The sequence below is a fragment of the Balaenoptera musculus genome, chromosome 16 (genome assembly GCF_009873245.2).
Source record: "Balaenoptera musculus isolate JJ_BM4_2016_0621 chromosome 16, mBalMus1.pri.v3, whole genome shotgun sequence".
Taxonomy (NCBI): domain Eukaryota; kingdom Metazoa; phylum Chordata; class Mammalia; order Artiodactyla; family Balaenopteridae; genus Balaenoptera; species Balaenoptera musculus.
In genome coordinates this window covers 33,785,562-33,809,445 of record NC_045800.1, presented here as the reverse complement: position 1 = coordinate 33,809,445, position 23,884 = coordinate 33,785,562, and the positions used below count along the sequence as shown (strand labels likewise).

General features: G+C 37.5%; 1 protein-coding gene across 1 annotated transcript in view; it reads left to right on the top strand.

Moving 5' to 3' along the window:
• Nucleotides 1-23,608, top strand: part of PDE6C (phosphodiesterase 6C) — a 63,391-nt gene extending 39,783 nt beyond the window's left edge. The window contains 9 exon segments of the mRNA XM_036829594.1: nucleotides 3,035-3,122; nucleotides 15,627-15,675; nucleotides 15,678-15,723; nucleotides 17,444-17,551; nucleotides 17,637-17,700; nucleotides 20,198-20,272; nucleotides 20,462-20,545; nucleotides 20,935-21,088; nucleotides 23,167-23,608. Of these exon segments, the coding sequence (XP_036685489.1) occupies nucleotides 3,035-3,122; nucleotides 15,627-15,675; nucleotides 15,678-15,723; nucleotides 17,444-17,551; nucleotides 17,637-17,700; nucleotides 20,198-20,272; nucleotides 20,462-20,545; nucleotides 20,935-21,088; nucleotides 23,167-23,228 (730 nt within the window). The 3' untranslated portion in view covers nucleotides 23,229-23,608.
• Nucleotides 23,609-23,884: the final 276 nt, after the last annotated feature.

Here is a 23,884-nt window from a genome sequence, read left to right as displayed (position 1 = left end):
TTTTATAAGGAACCTCCATACTGTTTTCCATAGTGACTGCACCAACTTACATTCCCACCAACACTGTAGGAGGGTTCGCTTTTCTCCACACCCTCTCCAGCATTTATTATTTGTAGATTTTTAAAATGATGGCCATTCTGACTGGTGTGAGGTGATACCTCATTGTAGTTTTGATTTGCATTTCTCTAGTAATTAGCAATGTTGAGCATCTTTTCATGTGCCTGTTGGCCATCTGTATGTCTTCTTTGGAGAGATGTCTATTTAGGTCTTCTGCCCATTTTTTGATTGGGTCGTTAGTTTGTTTTTTTATATTGAGCTGTATGAGCTGTTTGTATATTTTGGAAATTAATCGCTTGGCGGTCACATTGTTTGCAAATATTTTCTCCCATTCCGTAGGTTGTCTTTTCATTTCACTTATGGTTTCCTTTGCTGTGTTAATCTGATTCTTTATTCCACTCTTAATTGAAATTGCCTTTTAAAGCAGTCTGTCAGCCAATGGATTAGTTATTTTTTCCAGCTTTTTTATCATCTGAAAATTAGATAGTCATGATTTCCATCAATATTCATTCAAGTCACTGATAAAACTGTGCATCAGGACAAAACCAGGGCAGAGTTCTGAGACTTGGGGCTAGAACCTATCCCTGGGGAAGACAGTTAATTAAACAGCACTCACTGGGTGGTGCTGTTCAGTATTTATCCACACTCAATATTCCAACTCATACAGAACATATCTTGAAGCTTCTTCTCAGTTGTCTTGCTGAAATCCAGACACACACGGTTTCTGGCCTTCCTCTCTCACAAACCATATCACAAAAGTGTTCATAACATCAATTCAGCATCATTTTCTCTTTCTAAACCTTCTCTGGAATTTCCTAGTAGTTATTCTGTAAGTGCTTACAAACTGTGAAGCAGTTTAAACTGTTTCATAGATTAACGTCAATCTCCCTGTTCTGTCATCTACAGATTATACCATTTTCTACTTCTTAAATTTTAGGTTAAAATTTACTTGTATCCAGTCTTCAATCATCTTTACCACTGCAAAATTTCCCAGAATATACTGACAATAGTCGCCCACACCCACCCCACATCTTCAGATTCCTTCAGGAAGTTGGGATGTTACTCAACTGGGTTAACAGATGTGTGTGTGTGTAAAATAATTTTTTCTTTTTTTTTTTTTTTACTAAACCATTTGTGAGATAGTTGCAGGCCTCATGCATGACATTTCACCCGAAAATATTTCAGCACATATTTCCTGAGAACGTGGAGGACATTTTTTTATATAAATACAATATAATGATCGCTCTCAAGAAATTTAACATTGGTAGAATACTGTTATCTAATATAGAATGTTTATTCCAATTTTCCCAATAATGTCCTTTATAACTATCTTTTCTTCTCTGTTTTGGGTCCAGTCAAGGCTCACACATTGCATTTAGTCGTCAAATATCTTTAATCTCCTTTAATCTAGAATTGTTCCTTAACTTTTTTGGATCTTTCAGAATGTTGACATTTTTTAAGAGTCTAGACCAGTTGTTTTGCATAATATCCCTCAATTTGGATTTGTCCAGTTGTTTTCTGGTTACTGGATTCAGGGTAAACATTTTTGGTGGGAATTCTACGTAGGTGATGTTGTGTCCTTCTCAGTGCATTGCATCAGGAGGCTCATGATATCAATTTGTTCCATTAACTATAAGGTTAAGTTAAACTATTTATGAGTAATATTCAGCAGATCTCTTTATGCAAAAGTACATTTTCTCCTTTGTATTAATATGTAATCCGTGAGGTGTTATTTTGAGACTGGTTGAATATCTAGCTCCCCAGTAGCCTTTCTTTTTTCTTTGTTTTTTTGTTTTTTTTTTTTTGTTTTCCCAGTAGCCTTTCTTGAGTAATGTTTTTAAACCTAAAGGAACTAAGATACCACTCATTTCTAACTGAAATTGAGCTTTTTTTATTTGTTTAAATCTCCAGCGCTGACACAGTGTAGGTATTTGAATATGTATTAAAATTATGATCAATTATAGTGTGGATCGGACATAGTCTGATTGTTCCCTAACTAGAATACTTGGTTTACCAGACCTGTTAGTGACCTGTTAATGACTCCTCTCCTCCCTAAAGTTCTGTTCTTTCTGAAATTAAATGAAACTCTACTAAGACTGCCACCCATATTTCTGATTTCTCCCTTCCTTAAAATTATTTATTCCATATTTCTATAACAAAGTCTTCATATTATCTATTAGACCTTTCACCTCAGCTTCTCTCCATCTTTTCTTTTCACCTTTTTATTTTCTTTTTTAAAAAAATTTTTATTTTATATTGGAGTATAGGTGATTTACAATGTTGTGTTAGTTTCAGGTGTACAGCAAAGTGATTCAGTTACACATATACATGTATCTGTTCTTTTTCAAGTTTTTTTCCCATTTAGGTTATTATGGAATATTGAACAGAGTTCCCTGTGCACACCTTTTTATTTTCAATGTTGCTTCCCCTTCCTTGAACAGGAAGAATTATAGAAAGACAGGGTACCAAAGACCCCACTTTACATAAAACTGTGACCTCACCACTAACAAATGGGAAATTTAAATTTATGTCACTGTCTTAGAGGAGAAAAGAAATGTTACTTTATCATCATTTTCATTTTGGTTCCTGGAAATTCTTAATATACACTTCCTGTGCAAATAAACTATGGGCTTCAACAAGTTTGCTACATGTTCTATAAGTCATAGTCACCTCCATAAGCTCCAGGGAAGTTAACAATTTTAGATGCAGGGAGTGAACCAAACTTCGTAGTTTAAACAAGTCAATCATTTTATGCATTTAACAAATTAGGGTTTTTTTTTTTTGAAAGGATTTTTTAAAAAGAGCATATTCTCCTGTTCTAAATCTAAAAATTCTTTTCCAATATGTTACTTCCAACTGTTTCACAGGCATTAGGGGAGAGGGAAGAAATGAAAAAAATCCTCAGATTGTAAAGATTCTGTATCATGTAACCTTATGTGTAATGTTTAAATAGCTAAACTTATCATTTTCCTCCTAGATCCACATCTCCATTAGCAAGGCTTCATGGATCGTCCATCTTGGAGAGGCACCACCTGGAGTACAGTAAGACTCTCCTGCAGGATGAGGTACGTGGGTCTCTCTCTCTCTCTCTCTAGGGCAGCTCACAAGCTCTGGATCAAAGCACTAAGCCACAGAAAACGCTTAGAAAGAGGACGGCCTTGAGTTCTGGCGGTTGACAGTATATACCCTTATTGAAGTCAATTGATAGAAATTGCTATATTGCAATAGTTTTTTTTTTCTTTTTTTTTTTTAAATTAATTAATTAATTTATTTATGGCTGTGTTGGGTCTTTGTTTCTGTGCGAGGGCTTTCTCTAGTTGCGGCAAGCGGGGACCACTCTTCATTGCGGCGCGCGGGCCTCTCATTACCGCGGCCTCTCTTGTTGCGGAGCACGGGCTCCAGACGCGCAGGCTCAGTAACTGTGGCTCACGGGCCTAGTTGCTCCGCGGCATGTGGGATCTTCCCAGACCAGGGCTTGAACCCGTGTCCCCTGCATTGGCAGGCAGATTCTCAACCACTGCGCCACCAGGGAAGCCCCTGCAATAGTTTTTGCACAGCCAAGTTGGAAGTAGCTGAGATAGAGGAGAAAAGAGCCATGGAAAGTCACAGAATCTCTGTGGGTTTGTGAAGAAAGAAGAAAAAGCTTAAGGTGGATGTGAGAGGGCTCTGTGCACCCTGGGTATGTATGAATGTAAAGAGAAAAGGAGGCTACGCAGCCACTGCTTTTCTGGTTCATGTGGCATGTACCGTAAGGCACTGTCTGTATCTTTGAGAAAGTCAAGCTTTGGTAGCTGGGGGGCAGGCGTGAAATCAGACTATACGACAGATCGGACAACTGCCATCAGAGGCACTGAGTGAATCTCCCCAGAGTTCCAGAGGGAGGTGTCACAATCAGGAGTGGGCAGGACACAGGGGAGAAGAGGGGCGGGATCAGGAAGCTTTTCACAGGAAGTGGCTTAAGCTTGGTCTTGAATTCACTTTGATTTACGCAACATCACGTACTACTAACCTTCTGTAGAAGGCAGTCATTATTCTTTTTACTGATTTTATTTGGGGGGTATATAGGCTTGTGAGAAAGGTGGTGAATATAATCTAGTTATACTTTAAAAAAAAATATCTTGAGAAAATTCTAACCCAGAATGAATCATTATTAGATGGAGGGGAATACTGTTTTGTCTCGACAGAGAAACTGTCTAGAATCATATGAGTTCGTTAGGATAAATAAGCCCTCGGGAGAGTGGAGCTTTTTTCAGTTTCGATAATAATCTTTTTTTAGGCTCAGGGGACGGGGGTATATGGAAATATGTCCAAGTTTAGAAAGATAACACTACATTCTTCTATATAATCAAAAGCCAAGTGGGAAAACTTGTAAGACAGGGCAACCAGCAGAAAAGTGGAAAAACAAAACAAACAAACACATGATTTAAATGTTTTTAACAGCCTGTGATTGCAGGCTGCATCCAGACAGGGGGACACAGACCATCTGTGTCAGAATGATCGATTTCACAGGGCGGAGGTGGGCAGGCTTTTAAAAACACATCCTGGGCTTCATCTCACGCTTACCAGGCTCCCTGGGGATTGGACCCAGGAATCTGCATTCTTAATAAGAATTTTCATAATTCTCATGTGTAGCCAGGACCTGTCCCTGCAGTAGTATCATAAAAAGGATGATAATATCTGTCCTATGAGAATTAGAAAGAGTAAAATTGAAAGTAGTTCAGGAAGATAAGAGTAAATTGTTATTATCCAATTTGTTATGAGTCTTTGTTTTGCTGGTTGGGACAGTCTTGTATTTTTGAGTAAGAATTTTCCATTCATCCCACTGATGACGTATACCACAGGCAGGTAGTATCAAAAATAATTTATTTAATTTTACGTTTACCTACTAACGCAAAATATATTTTAAAACCTTTACAGCCAAATGTTTAAGTGCTTAACTTTGGAAGGCTCCTAGTAGCTCATATGTTTTTCCTTTCTGGGATTTGAGAGTTATAATAGAGTTGTTGTTTTCCATCTTAATTTTTTAAATGTTATTTACTCTGCAGTCTGAACTGGTTTTGATGGCTATATAAAGGCTTATTATTCTTTCTAAAAAGGAATATTGCATCTTAGTAATCCGTACCGCCTTGGTGAGGACCTGTCTACAGTGCTATTCAACCTGCTAATTGCAGACTTTTAAGGGTTGTAAATAGAGTCTCTAGGCAATAAATGCAATCACAGAGCATTTTATGAGCAGGCAAATTGAATGCTGAAAAAAATGAAATTTTAACCATCAGATGTTCTTTTTTGAGACAATACAGTTGTCTCAGTACATTTTTTTTGAGAGACAGTAGTTCTTTTATTTATTTATTGTATAAAGAAAATGTTTACACTTAAAACTAATTTTTTTACATAAGGGAAATCCTTATGATTTTATCTAGCAATTTTGTCATATTGTGGACGTTACTCATTTTGTTTTGTATATTATCGGGCTTTGAACTAAAATATCTTTATGTCCCAGTAGAGTTGGATTCCCTGCTTTGAGGACAGAACCATCTGTATTCTAAACTAGTCAGAAATCCACCCTTTAACCTAATGAATAGGTGGAAAAGTCGTTAGCCAAATTTGTCAGAATAGAAACTTTAATACTACAGTGTACTGTCGGAATGACAAAATGCATTGCTCAGCATAAATAACAACACTTTTATTATTCAAAACACTTCTTCACGAACTTTATTTATGCTTTTTCACATTGACCTTGTATTATACAAAGAAGGACTGAAGAAGAAATTAAATATCTTGTGTATGGTCACCAGCAAACCACAAACATGTTGGCAATCTTCTCTTACGGGTGTCGCATGTACCACATTGAAGACTAGAACTCATCTCCCCTGAGTGCCCTCATCAGGATGAATTGGAGCCATTTCTATTTTGGTGTGCTATGCAGAACTTATATTTTATTGCCATTTTCATGGCACTAGGAGAACAAAAATGGCCTTTTATTGGTAGAGGGGGAGCAAAGTTAGACGCTTTCTGTGGGCACGTGAAACCAGCTGAGCAGATGGGGGCCCAGCTGGAGTGGGGCTGGGACAGAGGCCTCCTCTCTTGTTCTGTGCACCTGTCTCTACATCACGTGTCCAGCACAATTTCCCGGAAGAACACATGGAATATTATAGACTTACCTATATTTTAAATTAATGACAATAGTTGTTGTAAAAATTACACATGCCCACTATAAAAATTCAAGCAATAGGAAACATTCCAAAGATAAATATTAAAAAATCACTTTAAATCCTATCACTCAGAAATAGACATTTCATTAACATTTAATGAACTTCATTGTAGTCCTCTGTGAATATATAAAGGGAGAAGGATAGAAACAATTTTAGAAAAATGGGATCTTACTATCCAAGCTATTTTTTTGGTTAGAGTTTTTATTAAGTTTATTGAAGTGTAATGTATGTACAATAAGCGGCATCCCTTTAATGTGTTTTTCATAAAAATTCTATGGATTCTATTCGTACACCTGGGAACTACCACACTCAAGATACAGACCACTTCTGTCATCCCAAAGGATTCCTCGTGCCCCCAGGCAGTTGATGCCTCTCTCTCCTCCCAGCCCGAAGCAACCAGGGAAATGTTTTTAGTCACTATAGTTTAAATCTTCTAGATTTTTATATAAATGCAATCATGCAGTTATTACTCTTTTGTGCTGGATTCTTTCATACAGAATAATAATTTTGTGATTTGTTCGTGCTGAATGAATGAATCAGCAGTGATTCATTCCTTTTCATTGCTGAGTGGTAGTCCATTTATTTTCAATGAAAATTTTAATTTTACTTGAATTTAACAGAAGAAACTTTTTTTTTTTTAATGGAAAGAATTACAGAACTTCAGAGAACTGTGTTCTTATCACAAGAGATATTAGTTCTTAAAGAGAACCCTAAAATCAATAACCAGTGATTATGGGAAAGTGTGAAAAACTATAACAAGCATTTAGATATTTGATTTTAGACCATACGTGTTAACTTTACATCATCCATGAACTCCCTGCTATGAAACGTGAAACAATTATAGAATACTTATACTGCTTCCAGCATCTCCACCTCTGTTTTGTAAGGTATTTATTGTCATTAAAAGTATTTTTTTTTACTGTTATCAGTAGTTATAAAATTCATTTTGCTCTATAATTTCCACAATTGTCTATTTTTTTTAAACCAGAGCATTTATTGCATGACTAATGGCTGAAATCCCTAAGATGAACTGGATCTTACCCCAGTGGCTCTCTTGGGTTAGGTGTTGTTCTCCCCAGAATCCATGCCTGAATCTTCAGTATACAATCTGTAGGTGCTTCACTTGCCCGGCCCCAGTGGTGTTCTGTCCTCAGCCTAGGCACTCCAGGCACACTTCCTCTTCTGCCTCGTAGGGCAGCCACATGTGTCACAGGTGTGCTTCTGAAGGTGGGAGGCCTTAGAGCCACAGTGTGCATCTCATTGTGATGCTTTCCAAATGACAGTGTTCCCTTTGTCATCTCTCTTCTGTGGCCAAGACCAAAGAGGCACAAGGGTTTATTCCTAATTCTACTTTTAAATGGGCCTGATACTTAACCGCAGTCTTTCTACCATGGCTTGTCCATTCCTGTGTATTTTATTTTATCTTGATTAGCTCGATTTGTGTTATCTGGTAGTTTCTCCCAGAGAGTCTAAGCTAAGTACATGCCTAAGAAGATCTGTTTGTTACATTTAGTTTTGTTTTGTTTTTTTAATTTTTTTTTTAAATTTTAATTAATTAATTTATTTATGGCTGTGTTGGATCTTCGTTTCCGTGTGAGGGCTTTCTCCAGTTGCGGCAAGCGGGGGCCACTCTTCACCGCGGTGCGCGGGCCTCTCACTATCGTGGCCTCTCTTGTTGCGGAGCACAGGCTCCAGACGCGCAGGCTCAGCAATTGTGGCTCATGGGCCCATCTGCTCCGCGGCATGTGGGATCTTCGCAGACCAGGGCTCGAACCCGTGTCCCCTGCATTGGCAGGCAGACTCTCAACCACTGCGCCACCAGGGAAGCCCCTACATTTAGTTTTGAAAGTCAGTTTGGCAGAATATAAAGGTCTTGGGTCACACTTTGTTTTTCTCAGAAATTGTAGGACCTTGCTCCAATGTCTTTCGGCATTGAAGCATTGCCCTGAGAGGTATAAATGGCCAATCTGATTTTCTCCCTCTAATGTGACTTGATTTTTCTGCATAGATACTCATGTGATTCTTTTTTGTTTGTGCGTTTGTTTGTTTTATACTGCAGGTTCTTATTAGTCATCAATTTCATACACATCAGTGTATACATGTCAATCCCAATCGCCCAATTCAGCACACCACCATCCCCACCCCACAGTGGCTTTCCCCCCCTTGGTGTCCACACGTTTGTTCTCTACATCTGTGTCTCAACTTTTGCCCTGCAAACTGGTTCATCTGTACCATTTTTCTAGGTTCCACATACGTCACATACGTGTGTTAGTATACGATATTTGTTTTTCTCTTTCTGACTTACTTCACTCTGTATGACAGTCTTTAGAGCCATCCACGTCTCAAAAACTGACTCAATTTCGTTCCTTTTTATGGCTGAGTAATATTCCATTGTATATATGTACCACTTCTTCTTTATCCATTCGTGGGTCAATGGGCATTTAGGTAGCTTCCATGACCTGGCTTTTGCAAATAGTGCTGCGATGAACATTGGGGTGCATGTGTCTTTTTGAATTACGGTTTTCTCTGGGTATATGCCCAGTAGTGGGATTGCTGGATCATATGGTAATTCTATTTTTAGTTTTTTAAGGAACCTCCATACTGTTCTCCATAGTGGCTGTATCAATTTACATTCCCCCCAACAGTGCAAGAGGGTTCCCTTTTCTCCACACCCTCTCCAGCATTTGTTGTTTGTAGATTTTCTGATGATGCCCATTGTCACTGGTGTGAGGTGATACCTCATTGTAGTTTTGATTTGCATTTCTCTGGTAATTAGTGATGTTGAGCAGCTTTTCATGTGCTTCTTGGCCATCTGTATGTCTTCTTTGGAGAAATGTCTATTTAGGTCTTCTGCCCATTTTTGGATTGGGTTGTTTGTTTCTTTAATATTGAGCTGCATGAGCAGTTTATATATTTTGGAGATTAATCCTTTGTCCGTTGATTCGTTTGCAAATATTGTCTTCCATTTTAAGGGTTGTCTTTTCGTCTTGTTTATGGTTTCCTTTGCTGTGCAAAAGCTTTTAAGTTTCATTAGGTCCCATTTGTTTATTTTTGTTTTTATTTCTATTACTCTAGGAGGTGGATCAAAAAAGATCTTGCTGTGATTTATGTCAAAGAGTGTTCTTCCAATGTTTTCCTCTAAGAGTTTTATAGTGTCCGGTCTTACATTTAGGTCTCGAATCCATTTTGAGTTTATTTTTGTGTATGGTGTTAGGGAGTGTTCTAATTTCATTCTTTTACATGTAGCTGTCCAGTTTTCCCAGCACCACTGGGAAGGGGCTGTCTTTTCTCCATTGTATATCTTTTCATATGATTCTTAATTTTTCATATTTTAGTAACTTTGTCTGAATGTCTGGGTATGGACCATTCTGCATCTATTTTTTCCTTGTCATGGGTTACACTTATGACCCATAGAATTCTTTTTTTTTTTTAATTTCAGGGAAGTTTTTTATTTTCATTGTTTCTTTGAACATTTTTCTAATACACTGGGAATACCAGCTATGTATATATTGAGTCTTCTTGCCATTTATTTCTATTATGTTTATATATATATTTAAGATATTTATTTATTTATGGCTGCATCAGGTCTTAGTTTCGGCACATGGGATCTTTCATTGTGGCGCGTGAGCTCTTAGCTGCATCGCGTGGCCTTCTAGTTGTGGCGCACAGGCTCAGTAGTTGTGGTGCGAGGGCTCAGTAGTTGTGGTGTGCAGGCTTAGTTGCCCCACGGCATGTGGGATCTTAGTTCCTCAACCAGGGATTGAACCCGCATCCCCTTCATAGGAAAGCGGATTCTTAACCACTGGACCACCAGGGAGGTGCCTGTATATTTTCATAGATTTATTCTTTTCCATTTTAATTTCCTCAAGACTGTGGACTATGTCCCTTGCTGCAGTTCAGTTGCTTATTCTACTTGAGTATAGCTTTCACGTGGATTTCATCAATTATATTGCTTTTATGTTCAATTCCATTTTTTTCATTCTACTACTAGTTCTGCTAGTTCACTTTTAATTTTACTGTTGCCTTGCAGTCTCCTCTTTAAGTTCTTATGGTTTTGAAACTGTGGATATTACTGGTGTGAATTTTTCATGTTCCACTGGGTATTTCCTTTGATATATTTTTCATTTGCTTTTTGTGTTCCTTTCTTCCATTGTTATTTTCTTAGTTTGGTGTGTGTGTGTGTGTGTGTGTGTACATTTATGTACTCAGTCAACTACTGAAAGACATTTATGTGATTTCTGATTCAGGGTTGTTACGTATGGTGTTCTGTGACTCTCTAGTACATGTCTTTTTGTGACTACACGTGTGCATTTCTGTTTGGTATGTACCTAGAAATAGAGTTGCTTGGCCAGAGGATGAGCATATGTTCAACTTTGGTGAATGCTGACAAGCAGTTTTCCAAAATGGTTGTACTAATATATGTTCTTACCAATGCTTCCAGTGGCTCGCCATTGTCTCCAACACCTTGTACTTTCCGTCTTTCTCATTTTAGTCACTCTGATGGGAATGCAGTGACACTGCACTGAATTTAATTTGTGTCAAATTAAATAGCATTGATTAACATATGAACTACAGTTTATGTTTATTGACCTTTTGAAATTCTGTTTTGGGGTTGTTCTCAACTTGATTTGTAGGAATTCTTTATTCTGGTTTATATATCTTTTGTCAGAAATCTGTATTGCAAATATTTTCTCCCTTTCTGTGAATTGCCTTTTTACTCTTAATGTTGGATTTGGATGAATAGAAGTTCTTAATTTTAATGTAGTCCATTTGATCAATTTTTTAAAGATTAGCTGTTTTTTCTCATCTTAAAAATCTTTGACTATTCAAGGTAATGAAGATATTTTTCTCTATAACAGTTATTGTTCTACCTTTCTCATTTAGATCCACAATCTTTTTACAACTTACCTTTTCTTAAAAAAATAGATTTATTTTTGGCTGCGTTGGGTCTTCATTGCTGTGCGTGGGCTTTCTCTAGTTGCAACCAGAAGGGGCTACTCTTTGTTGCAGTGCGCGGGCTTCTCATTGTGGTGGCTTCTCTTGTTGCGGAGCATGGGCTCTAGGCGTGCGGGCTTCAGTAGTTGTGGCTCACAGGCTCCAGAGCACAGGCTCAGTAGTTGTGATGCACGGGCTCAGCTGCTCTGCAGCATGTGGGATCTTCCTGGACCAGGGCTCGAATCCGTGTCCCCTGCATTGGCAGGCGGATTCTTAACCCCTGCGCCACCAAGGAAGTCCACAACTTATCTTTATATATGGTTTGATGTAGAGATCAATATACATTTTTCTGTCCAGGTGGAAATCCAGATGACCCAGCACCATTTATTAAAAAGGCCACCCTTTTCTCACTTCACTTCAGTGAGACCTTTTGTCATAAATCAGGTAACTGATTATAAAATAAGGTGGACTGCTTCCGTACTCTCTGTTCTGTTCTGTTCCGCTGATCAGTTTCTCCTTTGTCTATATCATACCATCTTAACTACTATAGCTTTATAATAAGTCTTAATTTCTTTCAGTATAAATTCTCCAGCTTTGTTCTACTTCAAGTCTGCCTTGGCTTTTATTAAACCTTTGTATTTTCATTTGAATTTTAAAATCAGTTTGTCAATTTACATACACATATCCACAAACCTGTTGGTATTCTGGTTGGAATTGCATTGAGTCCATAGATTTTGTGTTCTTGTGGTCTTCATGCAGAGGTTTTACGCTTGTTTTGTTTTGAAAACGACTCATTCCTTAATGGAATTTGCCATCTGCTGAAGAATCCTGTGAGGAAGGGCAGAAATGCACTGAGGACAGCCTCAGCTGCCTATTTATTGTCTCAAACACTGCCTCAACGATTCTATTTCTTTGGTCTGGGGAACACACCTCTTTAATTTGGGCTTTCCAGAAGCTGGGAAGGCTCATATTAAGCAAAGCGCTTGAAGCTACAGGCTCTGTGTTAGGATCCGGCCATTGATGCCAAACTTCCTGCTATCCCTTCTTGTTACCCAGGGCATTCTCTTTGGCACAGACGACTAAGTAATCGGAGTCAGTGCAGATATATGTCAGCATAGCTTTCCCATCAGTTCATCTTCTGCTGCTGCTCTGTGTTGTCAAACTGGATTTTTGAGGGACATCCTTCCTTCTTCTGTGTGCTGTCCACATCCTAAGACCTCTTGCTCCGATTAAAAGATCACTGGCTCTGCCTTTGCTTACTCAAAAAAAAAAAACTGCATGCATGTATATATGTTTAATCCTCAACTTGTTCCAAAATGTTTTTAATGGAGTGTCCAAAAATTAATATAACATTAAAGAAAAAAAAATGAGGGCTAATGGGAATATAAAAATAAGATGAAGTATGGTGAAGGCCCAAAATGTATACGGTGAAAAGTATAAACATTTATTAGACATGGGCCACAGATTTGGTGAAGAGCTTTCTAGCAACCAGTACAAAACAGAAACAGGATCTTTTATGTGAATCTATATCCATAGCTGAAAAAGAAACCACTTAGAAGCTCTTCTTTTAAGAACCTTAGCTGTGAGAGAAGGAAAAGAGAAAATAGAATATTGAATTAAGAAAGGGTTTTTCAATTAGAGGCCTGTACAGTGTTTTTAGATGAAAGTGAAAATGAGTGAGAAGAAAAAGATAAGAGTGAAAATAAGGAATATTGTGCTATCAACAAAGGAAGCACTACTGAAAAGAGTTGAATGTACACTTTTTTCTTAATTATACTAATTTAAAAAGTGTGACATTAATCATCTTTTTTAAAAATCCAGTATTTACTTTGTAAAGTGAAAGACCTTTTGACAATCTGTCTGCTTTAATATAGCTGTTTTATTATTTTGGATTAGAAAAAGGTATGACTTAAATGAAGTATAACAGTATTAAGTCATTTATTTTTATCTCTTTATATATAGCTTTTCTCTCTCACACACATATATTTAGTAAATAGCAACAGGTATCCAGATTTAAAAATAAAAGTACCTGTATTAAAGTAATTTGTGCATAAAAAATATTGATTTACTTGGTTGATGGTTGTGTAGTCTGTACAATCTGGCATTTGGTAGACTCAAGGTCTATCCTAAGGGATTTCTTTAAATTCAGCAGCCTGCTTTGTGTGCCCCCTCTCCCCATTCTATAATGTTTTTATTTGGCTCTTGTTTTCTAAGTTTTTGTTTTAATTTTTTAAAATTACATATATTTAATGTATACAACATGCTGTTTTGATATACATATATAGTAAAATGATTACTACAGTCAAGTTAATTAATATTAACCTTTTTGTGTGTGTGTGGTGAGAACACCTGAAATCCACTTTTAGCAAATTTTTCAGTATATAATAAGGATTAAAATGACTTCATGTGCTATTAATTTGTCTAAAAGTTTAAGGCATTTCCACACATGACCCCAACTTTTTGTCCTTAGTACAGCAGTCAAGGATGACGTTAAGTGCTACTGGATCTACAAAGTATGTGTCGGAATTACAGAATACACATTACTTTGGGAACATAATAAGGTGTATCAGTGAACAGATAAAGGCAGTGACTCAGTGATGTAAATATGCAACTGGGTCCTCACCAGTCCAAGGGCAGGCCACCAGTGTACCAAAATCAGGAGCAGGTTAAGTGGGATTAAAATGACAAATGGCCCACTCTTCCTTCTTCTTGGTCAATCCAGACCAGGTTAAAAATAACCTGTATCCAGACAATTTGGTGCAGAGATTATGCCCAAGGGGCTGCTGTGCACTGTCTCAAGTTAAGACATTAATTTTGATCTAGACAAGCTTTCTTTTTGTTTATTGTAGTGTCCAACAGCCATTTCTTCCTTCTATCAATTTAAAAATATAACTGCTATTATAAACTCATTATTTTAACAAATATTACAGCTTGCTTTTCTACTACTTATATCTGCTGTGTAAAATACCATTTTTCTTGTCATGGAAGCTGTTATAAAAAGATGACTTAAGTGGAGGTTTGTATTATGTATACAGTAACACGTAATTCTAGTCTACTTCTTGCTAATATTTCAATCTCCTGGAATGACAGAGCTATATTTGGTCTTGGGTTTGCAATTCTATTTTTACCCGGGGATTACCTCAAAACTTTATATATACTGATATATAATAATTAAATAATTTAAGTAAATTTTGTAGCAACTTATAGTTCTGAAATGCATTCCCAGTTATCTCATTTGCATCAACATTCCATAAATATTTATTGATCACAGACTGAGTGCTAGGCAGTTAGCAGGGCAGCTGTTATTATCCCCATTTGATATAACAAATACAGTTGTTAAGTGAGGTGTTCAGGATTACACAACTACCAATTGGGGAAGCTGGGAGCTGAACCTGGGCTCCTTGCTGAGAGGCAGTGTAGTGCCCTGCTGCTCTGGTTTAAATATCTGCTCTGCTGTGTACTGTTTAACCTTGAGCAATTACCTAACCTCTCTATGCTGTGGTTTGTTGTGCAATTAAGAGTGTTCATAGAGCACTTAGAACAGTGCCTGGGAAGTAGTAAGCATTAATTAGGTGAGTGTTTACTATTATTATTTGGTGCTTGACCCAGTATTCTTTTCTACATCATGCTGCCTCTATCTCTACATAGGTGAATAGACTGTTTCCTCCTTTCCAGTGGAATATTTCTGTATTTCATAACTGTTAACTTCATTTGGCAAAACCACTATACATTTGTCCTTTGGCCTGTATTCCTAAAATGGTGTTTTTGGAATATCATACCTTTTAAAAAACACTCTCAGATTTACACTCTCATTTTCTAGAACACTAAAAATTGAGGCTGATCCATGTATGAAGAGATAATTAGTGGGAAACTCTTTGAAGAAAGGTATAGTTAAGTCTTTGTAAAATATAATTGCAAGACATCATTTTAAGAACTTGGAAGAATTTACTTTTTCCTATGAGTATGTGAGTACTGTTGTAATCTGCAGCTTCTGAAAGTTTTCCAGCAATTTCTGTAATCACTCTGAAATTATCTAGTAAATAATTCAACATGTCTAACAATAGGACAAATACCAGATATTCTTTATTAAGGCTCCTCAATTACTACAGAAAATTTTAAATCAATTGTTTTTGTTGAAATGGTCCTGGAAGAAACCATTTTTATTTGCTCCAAAATCTTATACATTGATTACCTGAATATTTGCTAATGATATCTGTTTTTACAGTTTGAATTACCTTACTCAAAGTACAGTAGAGGGGTAACCTAATCCAAGAGAGAAAATTGAAAGCAAAAAAAGTGAAAGACCTAGTTTTTCTTCTTTCTATAATAGGATAATTATATGTTATTAAGCATTGTTTGGTTTGTATGTTGAATTAAAGGCAAATTAACGATGGCTATTTATTGTGAATTTTCATCTTACAGAGTTTAAACATCTTCCAGAACCTAAATAAACGCCAGTTTGAAACAGTTACTCGTTTGAAGTTGCAATAATAGCAACTGACCTGGCTTTATATTTCAAGTAAGTACAGAACTCCCTTGTACTCTGTGTGGTTCTGCCTTCCGTAAATGGTCTGTTGCCTTAAAGTTAAAAGGTATTTATTTACACACACACTTCTTTTCTTTTTGGATTATCAATAGAATACCCTTAAGATGCCTGATAATGACATCTGGAAACATATTTTAAAAAGCTAAGCCCCTAATATTAATTAGTTTATCTGAAGAAATTTGAATTAAAGAATATGCAGCAAGGTAGGTGCACTGCCAGAAGAGCGATGCGACAAAACCTTACGAGGTGCCTTGTGTCCTGGTGAATTCATTGTAGTCCACAATCTGGTACTTAGAGTTGCAGGCTCAGACATTTGATCCTGCCAGAGTCTGAGAGCTGAAAAATCTTGGTGATACTGATGCACATTAACAAACTCAAAAAATGCTGAGTTATATACAGCAGAGCGCTACCCTATTTATAATAATAATAATGATTACCAAGGAGGCCAGATACTCCAAGCTTCCGCACAATTTCTTGTCGGTGAATTATAAAGTTTAAAATGCATTAGAACAAGGTGAACAAGTTATAGGATCTAAGTATTTAACAACTTGGATGGGCAGTATTAAATTGTGCCTCTCTGATCCTTCTTCATTAAAAATTTGTTACATAGTTCAAACATGAAGACAGATATTTAGAAATACATAATTGATATCCAAATAGCTATAGCTCAGATTCAACAAATGCTAAGATTTTGTCTTACATCTCTTTTTTTTTTTTTTTTGAGGAGAAAAAGTGATGCAATTGAGGCATCCCATGCCCACTCTATCATGAAAACCCTATCCCTTCTCCTTCGCGGATACTACCATCCTGATATTGCTGTGTATTCATCCTTCCCATTCATGTTTTTATATGGCATTAAGTGTGTTTAAAATTTTTCCATAAATGGTATCATACCGTGTATACCTTTCTGCAGCTTGTTTTCACGCAACAATGTTTTGAAGATTTAGCTTGGTGGTAAATGGAAATCCAGTTCATTCTTTTTAAATGTATATTCACCTGTGTGAATATACCATAATTTAGCCATTCTTCTATTCATGGACATTTAGATTATTTCCAAATTTTCATCACTGCCTACATTGTATATCCTTGTATATATATGAGTTTCTATAAAGTACATATCTAGAAATGGGATTGTTGTAGGGTTTGCATATTTTAAATTTTATACCACCTTGCAAATCTACTGCACTCCTGAGTAGGTATGCCAATTTAAACTCCCACCAGCAGCATACAAGAGTCCCTGTTATCCCATATCTGGACTCTTCTTGATCTGGGCTTATTTAAATCTATTTATTTTGTTAATCTGAGTGTGAGATGATATCTTATCGTTCACACTTGTATTTTCATATCTTTTCATATATTTTGGCTTCTAATTTTTTGTTGGTTTTATGCATTACAGTGTTTCATCACAGCCTGTGGCCTTTATGTTATCTTTTTTTGTCACATGTACTCTTAGTTTTAATGTATTCAAACTTACCGGTTCTTTTCCCTTTCTGGCTGGTGCTTTTTCTGTCTTAAACCCTTTCTATGCCAAAGTTACACAGCCATTCCCTGTTCTGCTTCCCTTGCCCCTTTGATCCACTACATGGACATTTGATGGAAACTGGGAACATGAAACCTGAAAAGCACGCATTAAAGACACTTTTTATCTCTGGTCTTATATGCTAAAATTGTTGCACAGCTGTACCTTTTTTAGGAAGAGAACCATGTTTCAAAAACTGGTTGATGCCTGTGAGAAAACGGAAACTGAAGAAGAGGCCATCAAGTACGTAACCGCTGATCCAACCAAAACAGAGGTTATCATGTGAGCAGTCAGAATTTTATTTCTCTTTTGGCAAAAATAACTTGTTTTATATTTCTATTTTAACACTTTTTGTTTTCTTTTAAAGGGCAATGATGATGACTGCGTGTGACCTGTCAGCTATAACCAAGCCCTGGGAGATACAAAGTCAGGCGAGTAGTTCCCCTTTTCTGTTGCATACTCGGGCTCTGTCTAGGTCCCGTGTGAAAGAGAACATGAAGGTATCAGGCAACCTCAGAATTTAATGATAGCTATCAGTTATATGACAATATATTTTGTAAGCAATTATCTTCATTACCCTGGTCTTGTCCTCCAAAACAATAGGTTTATAATTTACAAAGAAGAAAAAAGGAATTTAAGAAGTTAAGACAAAAATACAATGTTCCCTGTTGGGTTTCTGTTAGTGAAGAAAAGCAAACAGCTTTCAAGAGCTCACAAATGTCAGTGAGACAATAGGTCATTTGGTCAGGCCCAGAACAAGGCAAATAGAGGGAACCTTGGAAAGAAAATGCTTTCTGAAAAGAATTCCTTTATCACTGGACTGGCTGTAAGAAGTTTATATAAAATTATTCAGGGAGTGTCTGCATTTTTAATAGAGGAGATAAAGGACGAGACAAGGATGAATCATTAGTGCCTTCATCCGTCAAGGGTGGCTTTGCACTTACAATCTCCTCTTCAGTGTGCTGTCAGTTACCAGATGGCACTATCTGCGAGGTCATATTTATGGGCATCTTCCAAGGAAGTTCTTCCCCAACCTTGGGGAGTGAGAGTGGGAGCCATTCGTTTACCACTTGGTTTCTTACTAATCGATGAAAGAAGCTTCTCTTTCTCCCTCAGTTAATGCACAGGGAAAACCCTAAGCAGAAGAGGCCAGAATTCACTGGGTTCAACTATAAATGTGGATTTTATTTGTGAAGATAGAATAATCGGAGCCATCAACGCCCAAACCAAACACTTGTGGTCCTTCTGCACTGGCTGCCTGCTCTTCCTTCTCTATTCTTTGTCTACATCACCCACGCCAGAACCTGGGGTCTTGCTTGAGTCCATCTCCCTCATTGCAAAACCATTCTTGTCCATCACTCTTGCTACCACCTTAGTTAATACTTTCCCTCTTTCATCAGAACTATGGTGGCAGCCTCCTAAGTGATCCTCTCTTATCATGAACTCTCCAACCTTCCTCTGAGCTGCTGCTGGGACTGCTTATAAATAGACCTCTGCTTGGCCACAGCATTGCTTAAAAGCCTTCTGAAAACTCCCCAATGCTGGAGGTTTTCAACCTTTTTTTAAAGAAAGAAGCAAAGTCTATTTTTCTCACACACAAAGTTGTACAAAGATCGCTTTATAAAAGAGAAAAAAGCAAAGTTACTTTAGCTTAAATTTCTCTTGGCATCCACTTTTGTGCCACTCATGAACTTTGGAGGGACCCTATGGCTCAAAGAATAAGAACTATTGGCCCAGAGAATCAGGTTAAACTTCCCAGCAAAGCTTACATGGCCTGTCATTACCTGTCCTTAACTCCTGCTCCCCAGTTTCTTTCTTTTCACTCTTTCCCGTGTCACCGCCTCACACTCTAAGCTCCTACTCACATAAGAGCTGGATGTTGGGGACTTCCCTGGTGGCGCAGTGGTTGAGAATCCACCTGCCAATGCAGGGGACATGGGTTCGAGCCCTGGTCGGGGAAGATCCCACATGCCGCGGAGCAACAAAGCCCATGCGCCACAACTACTGAGCCTGTGAGCCAAAACCACTGAAGCCTGCGCACCTAGAGCCTGTGCTCCGCAACAGGAGAGGACACCGCAATGAGAAGCCCGCACATCGCAACGAAGAGTAGCCCCCACTCGCCGCAACTAGAGAAAGCCCGCGCGCAGCAACGAAGACCCAACGCAGCCAAAAATTAAAAAAAAAAAAAAAGCTGGATGTTGAATTTTATCTGTACATAGTCTTCCCCCTCTTCTTTATTGGCAAACTACTAGTCATCCTTGATGATACAGCATAAATGCAACCTCCCTTATCTTTCTCCCTTCTCCTTGATCCACAGCAGTTCATACTATTACTATTATAGCACTTACCACATTGTTTACATGACTGTCTTCATTAGACTGTGAGCATCATTAAAGATAAAGGTCACATGTTACTCTTGGTAAGCCTGGCTCATGCCAATGTAAGGCAGCTAGCAGGTTTTCAATAAACTTGATAAATACTGGTTTTTAAAAAACTATAAATGAACCCTCAAATATCCTCACACCATAATCAGGTGAAGTTGTGTTCTAAACTGCATGTATGTGCACTAACACACAAGCAGATACATGCTAGATGCTAAGAGATAAGCAGGACAAGAGGAGGATCTGGGAAGCTTTAGAGCATGAAGCAGAATGTAATGGAATTACAATCTCCCATCTCCCCCTTTTATTGTTGAGAGGTGGTGGCAATAGCAAATAGGAGATAGGCACTCCTAGAATGAGTCTACCACGCTGAAGTAGGAAAAGAAATACCCTTTTCCCATTTCAATATAATCTGTAAATGACATCCTTTTAAAACCAAAGAGCACATGGTATAACAGCACCTCAAGCATTAATTATAAATTCTATCCTTAAATGTCACAATAAAATGCAAACAAGTCACTTTCATGAATCATGTCCTTCTTTGCAGGTAGCACTTAAGGTTGCAAATGAATTTTGGGAACAAGGAGATCTGGAGAGAACAGTGCTGCAGCAACAACCAATTGTAAAGACCTTGACATAAAAATGCACTACTTATTAAAAACTATCAATACAGATCAGTCTATCTTGCTCACTGAGCACTATCTTGCTCATAAAAAATGCACTACTTATTAAAAACTATCAATACAAATCAGTCTATCTTGCTCACTGAATCTCAGAAAAAGATCTTTAAAGAATTTATTTCTCTTTCTAGCCTATGATGGACAGAAACAAAAAAGATGAACTACCTAAACTTCAAGTTGGATTTATTGACTTTGTTTGTACTTTTGTATATAAGGTAAGTAAACAAACTGATTATCTGAGTGAAATATATCATCTTCTGGATGAGAATTTTTCTTTCAAACTGTAACCAAAATCAAAGTCACCCTCAAGGAAAGTCATTAGGGGTGTCCTTGTTTCTCCAAGGTAGTTTGAGGTATTACCTTAATCTCTCATTCAGGGGTGGAATGAAAGGTGAGAGAACTCAGATGTAAGCAAATGGAACAGACTTAGGCAGGCAGGAAGGAAGGAAAACAGCTACCTTTCCCAATTCTGAGGCACTGAGTTAATCTCATCCTAGCAGCTCTGAGCGCTGTAATAATTCCTTAGGGCTCCTTCTCTGCATATGAAAAGTACTAAAAATGAACTATATGATCTAAGTAGTTTCTGACCCAAAATTCTATCTAGGAGTTCTCACGGTTTCACAAAGAAATCATACCTATGCTAAATGATCTTCAAAACAACAGAGTGGAATGGAAATCCCTAGCTGATGAGTATGATGCAAAGATGAAGGTAACTGAAGAGAAGAAAAAGCAGGAAGAAGGAAATATGACTGAAAAAGGTAAGATGGAATCTGTTTTGACTTCTTGTAAAGTAGCTGAAAGTCAAGCAGAGCTTAATCTCACGACAAAAGCATAAAAAGTAAATGCAAACAGGAAATTTGCTTTACTGCACACAGACTGGTAATTACAAGAAGTTGATTAGTGGTTTTCAGGGATTTTTATCCCCCTGAAACAAGATCTTACTTTGTAATTCCAGATGGAATTGATTGGTCCAGTTGAAGTAGAGGTTAGGGTTAGGTTTCTTCATCCACTCTAGAATATGGCTCCTGAGGTACCTCTGCAGAATACTGAGTTTTTAGAAATAATATGAAAACCATAGAATCAGTGGGATCAATCAGGATTAGGTGAGAAAATAATTTTAGTCCTAACATTATGCATTAGCTGTGAGACTTTGGGCATCTTGCTTAACCTGTCTGAGCCTAACGTTCCTCTCCAGATAATGAGAAGGTTTTACAGATCTCCAGCCTCACTTCCAGACCTAAGGAGGCCCTAGATGTAAAGCTGGTCAGCTGAGTGGGGTGACTTGACCGGTACCCCAAGACTTTGCCTATGCGTCAGATGTCTCTACTTAGTGCTGTTTATCCTGATGAAATTTCTACTCCTAAAGTCACTCAGTTAGGTTGAAGATAATCTTCAGAAAGCCTCTGTTAAGATGCTTAGGATCACCTGTTAGTTCATCAGATGCCTCAAACGTCATCTGGAAAGTGGAATACTAATATCATGATTTTATATTTTGTCTCAAGAGCTCAACACTCAAAAGGTTTTGTAAGAAATTCTTATTGTTTAACAAAGAAATCATCTCTATCTGGAAAGGCCTCATAAAAAAAAGAAGATGCAACATTCTTTTTAGATGGTTCTTATATTTACTGGTATTCTAAAGAATTCATAGAGGGAGAAAGCATTTTGCTTAAAGGGTTAAGGATAGCCTTCAACAGAATAAAAACAGGAGTTACTGACTCTGGGATATACATCCATTTACATATTTATTGGGTGTGTAGTCTGTATGAGGCCCTGTGTTAGGCAGGCCCTGGGGAAAGATGGGGTCCTTATCTCATAGAGCTTACCACCTGGTGGGGGAGCTAGACAAACCAACAAATGAACAATTGATTATCTAACTAACTATAACTATCAGAGGAAGCATGAGGTATGTACCTGGGGCATCCGGGAAGACTTTCCTAAAGGATGCTTATACTAACTGGGAAGGCTTTCTTAAAGGATGCTTATGCTAAACGTAAGACTATGTAGGCTCTGCCTAAGCAGAGAAAGGAGGAGGAGTTGAAGAGGAAAGAACAGAATGTGCACAAAGGCGTTGAAGTGGAAATAAGCTTGGTGCAATTAAAGAACTTAAAAACTGGTGTAGCTGCAGTCTAGAGAGCTACAAAGGAGGGCAAAGTGCCAGATGAAGCTGGGAATGCAGGCAGCTCTGCCAGACAGTGTGTTGTTGCCTTGAAGGCCTTGCTAAGGATTTGTCCTCCAGAGAGCACTGGGAAATCCTTAAAGAGATTTAAACAGGAAAGCGATAACATCTGATTTGCACTTCAAAAAGACAACAAAAATGGTCATTTTTACTGAGCAAGTGAAAAGAAAAGGTATTTCTTAGTACAATTAATCTTTACCTCAATTTTATGATGAACGGGTTATCAAGCCCTTTAAGTGGCTCCTAACTTTTTTTTTAGTATTCAGTATATTGGATATGGATCTTCTATCCTTATTTACATAAAATATTACTTCCAAATTTTTTCCTACTACACTGAGAAGTCTCTGTAAACTAAGAATATTATTTTACCTCCAGGCAACAAGCTTTGTGCCTGGCACAAAGCAACAACTCAGATTCCCAGATCGCATAGTTCAGTGGTTCTTTTGTGAAACTGAGACGTTAATTGGCTAATCATTTATTAGATTTTATTTTCTAAATGGACTAATTCTGAATATGAATTCAAGTTTTTAAATGGTCAAACCCTTAGTACTTGCTGTAGGTTAAAACTATGAAGTATGCTATAAAGTTACACTAATATTAGGAAAAAAACACTGTATATCCACTGACTCCCAATAATACTGCTTTTCTCCTTTTTACTAGCTGCAGAAGATTCAGGAGGTGGTGGTGATGACAAAAAGTCCAAAACATGTCTAATGCTGTAATACAGTCTAACTGGTCTAAATTTCAAATATTGTTTCTACATTTGAAGACAACAAGAAAACATTCAAAAGAACATCAGCAAATTTCATTCATCAAACCATCAAGTAACAGAGTAAGAGAATCTTCAGAAAAGCTACCCTGTGACTAGCATGAGAAAATATACTGCTAGCCTAAAAGCCCTAAGGGTAAAATAAAGTTCAACGAAAGTGCAAAATAAGACAAAAATAAGTGCATTTTTGGTGCCAATTTGTTTTAAATTAAAAATAATATAATCCTGAAATTCGTCACCAATTCTTTTTTTTAAAGGTTCTTATTAACTGTATTCATTTACTAGGGCTACTTACAGCAAAATGCCCCAGACTGGGGGGCTTAAACAACAGAAATTTATTTTCTCACAATTCTGGAGACTTGAAGTCCAAGGTTAAGGTGTTGGCAGGGTTGGTTTCTTGTGATGCCTCTCTCCTTGGTTTGTCAATGGCCATCTTCTCCCTGTGTCTTCACCTGGTCTTCAGTCTTCCCTCTTGTGGGTCTGTGTCCTCATTCTTCTTATAAGGACACCACTCATATTGGATTAGGACCCACTCATATGACCTCATTTTACCTTAACTACCTCTTTAAATGCCCTATCTACAAATACAGCCGCATTCTAAGGTACTGT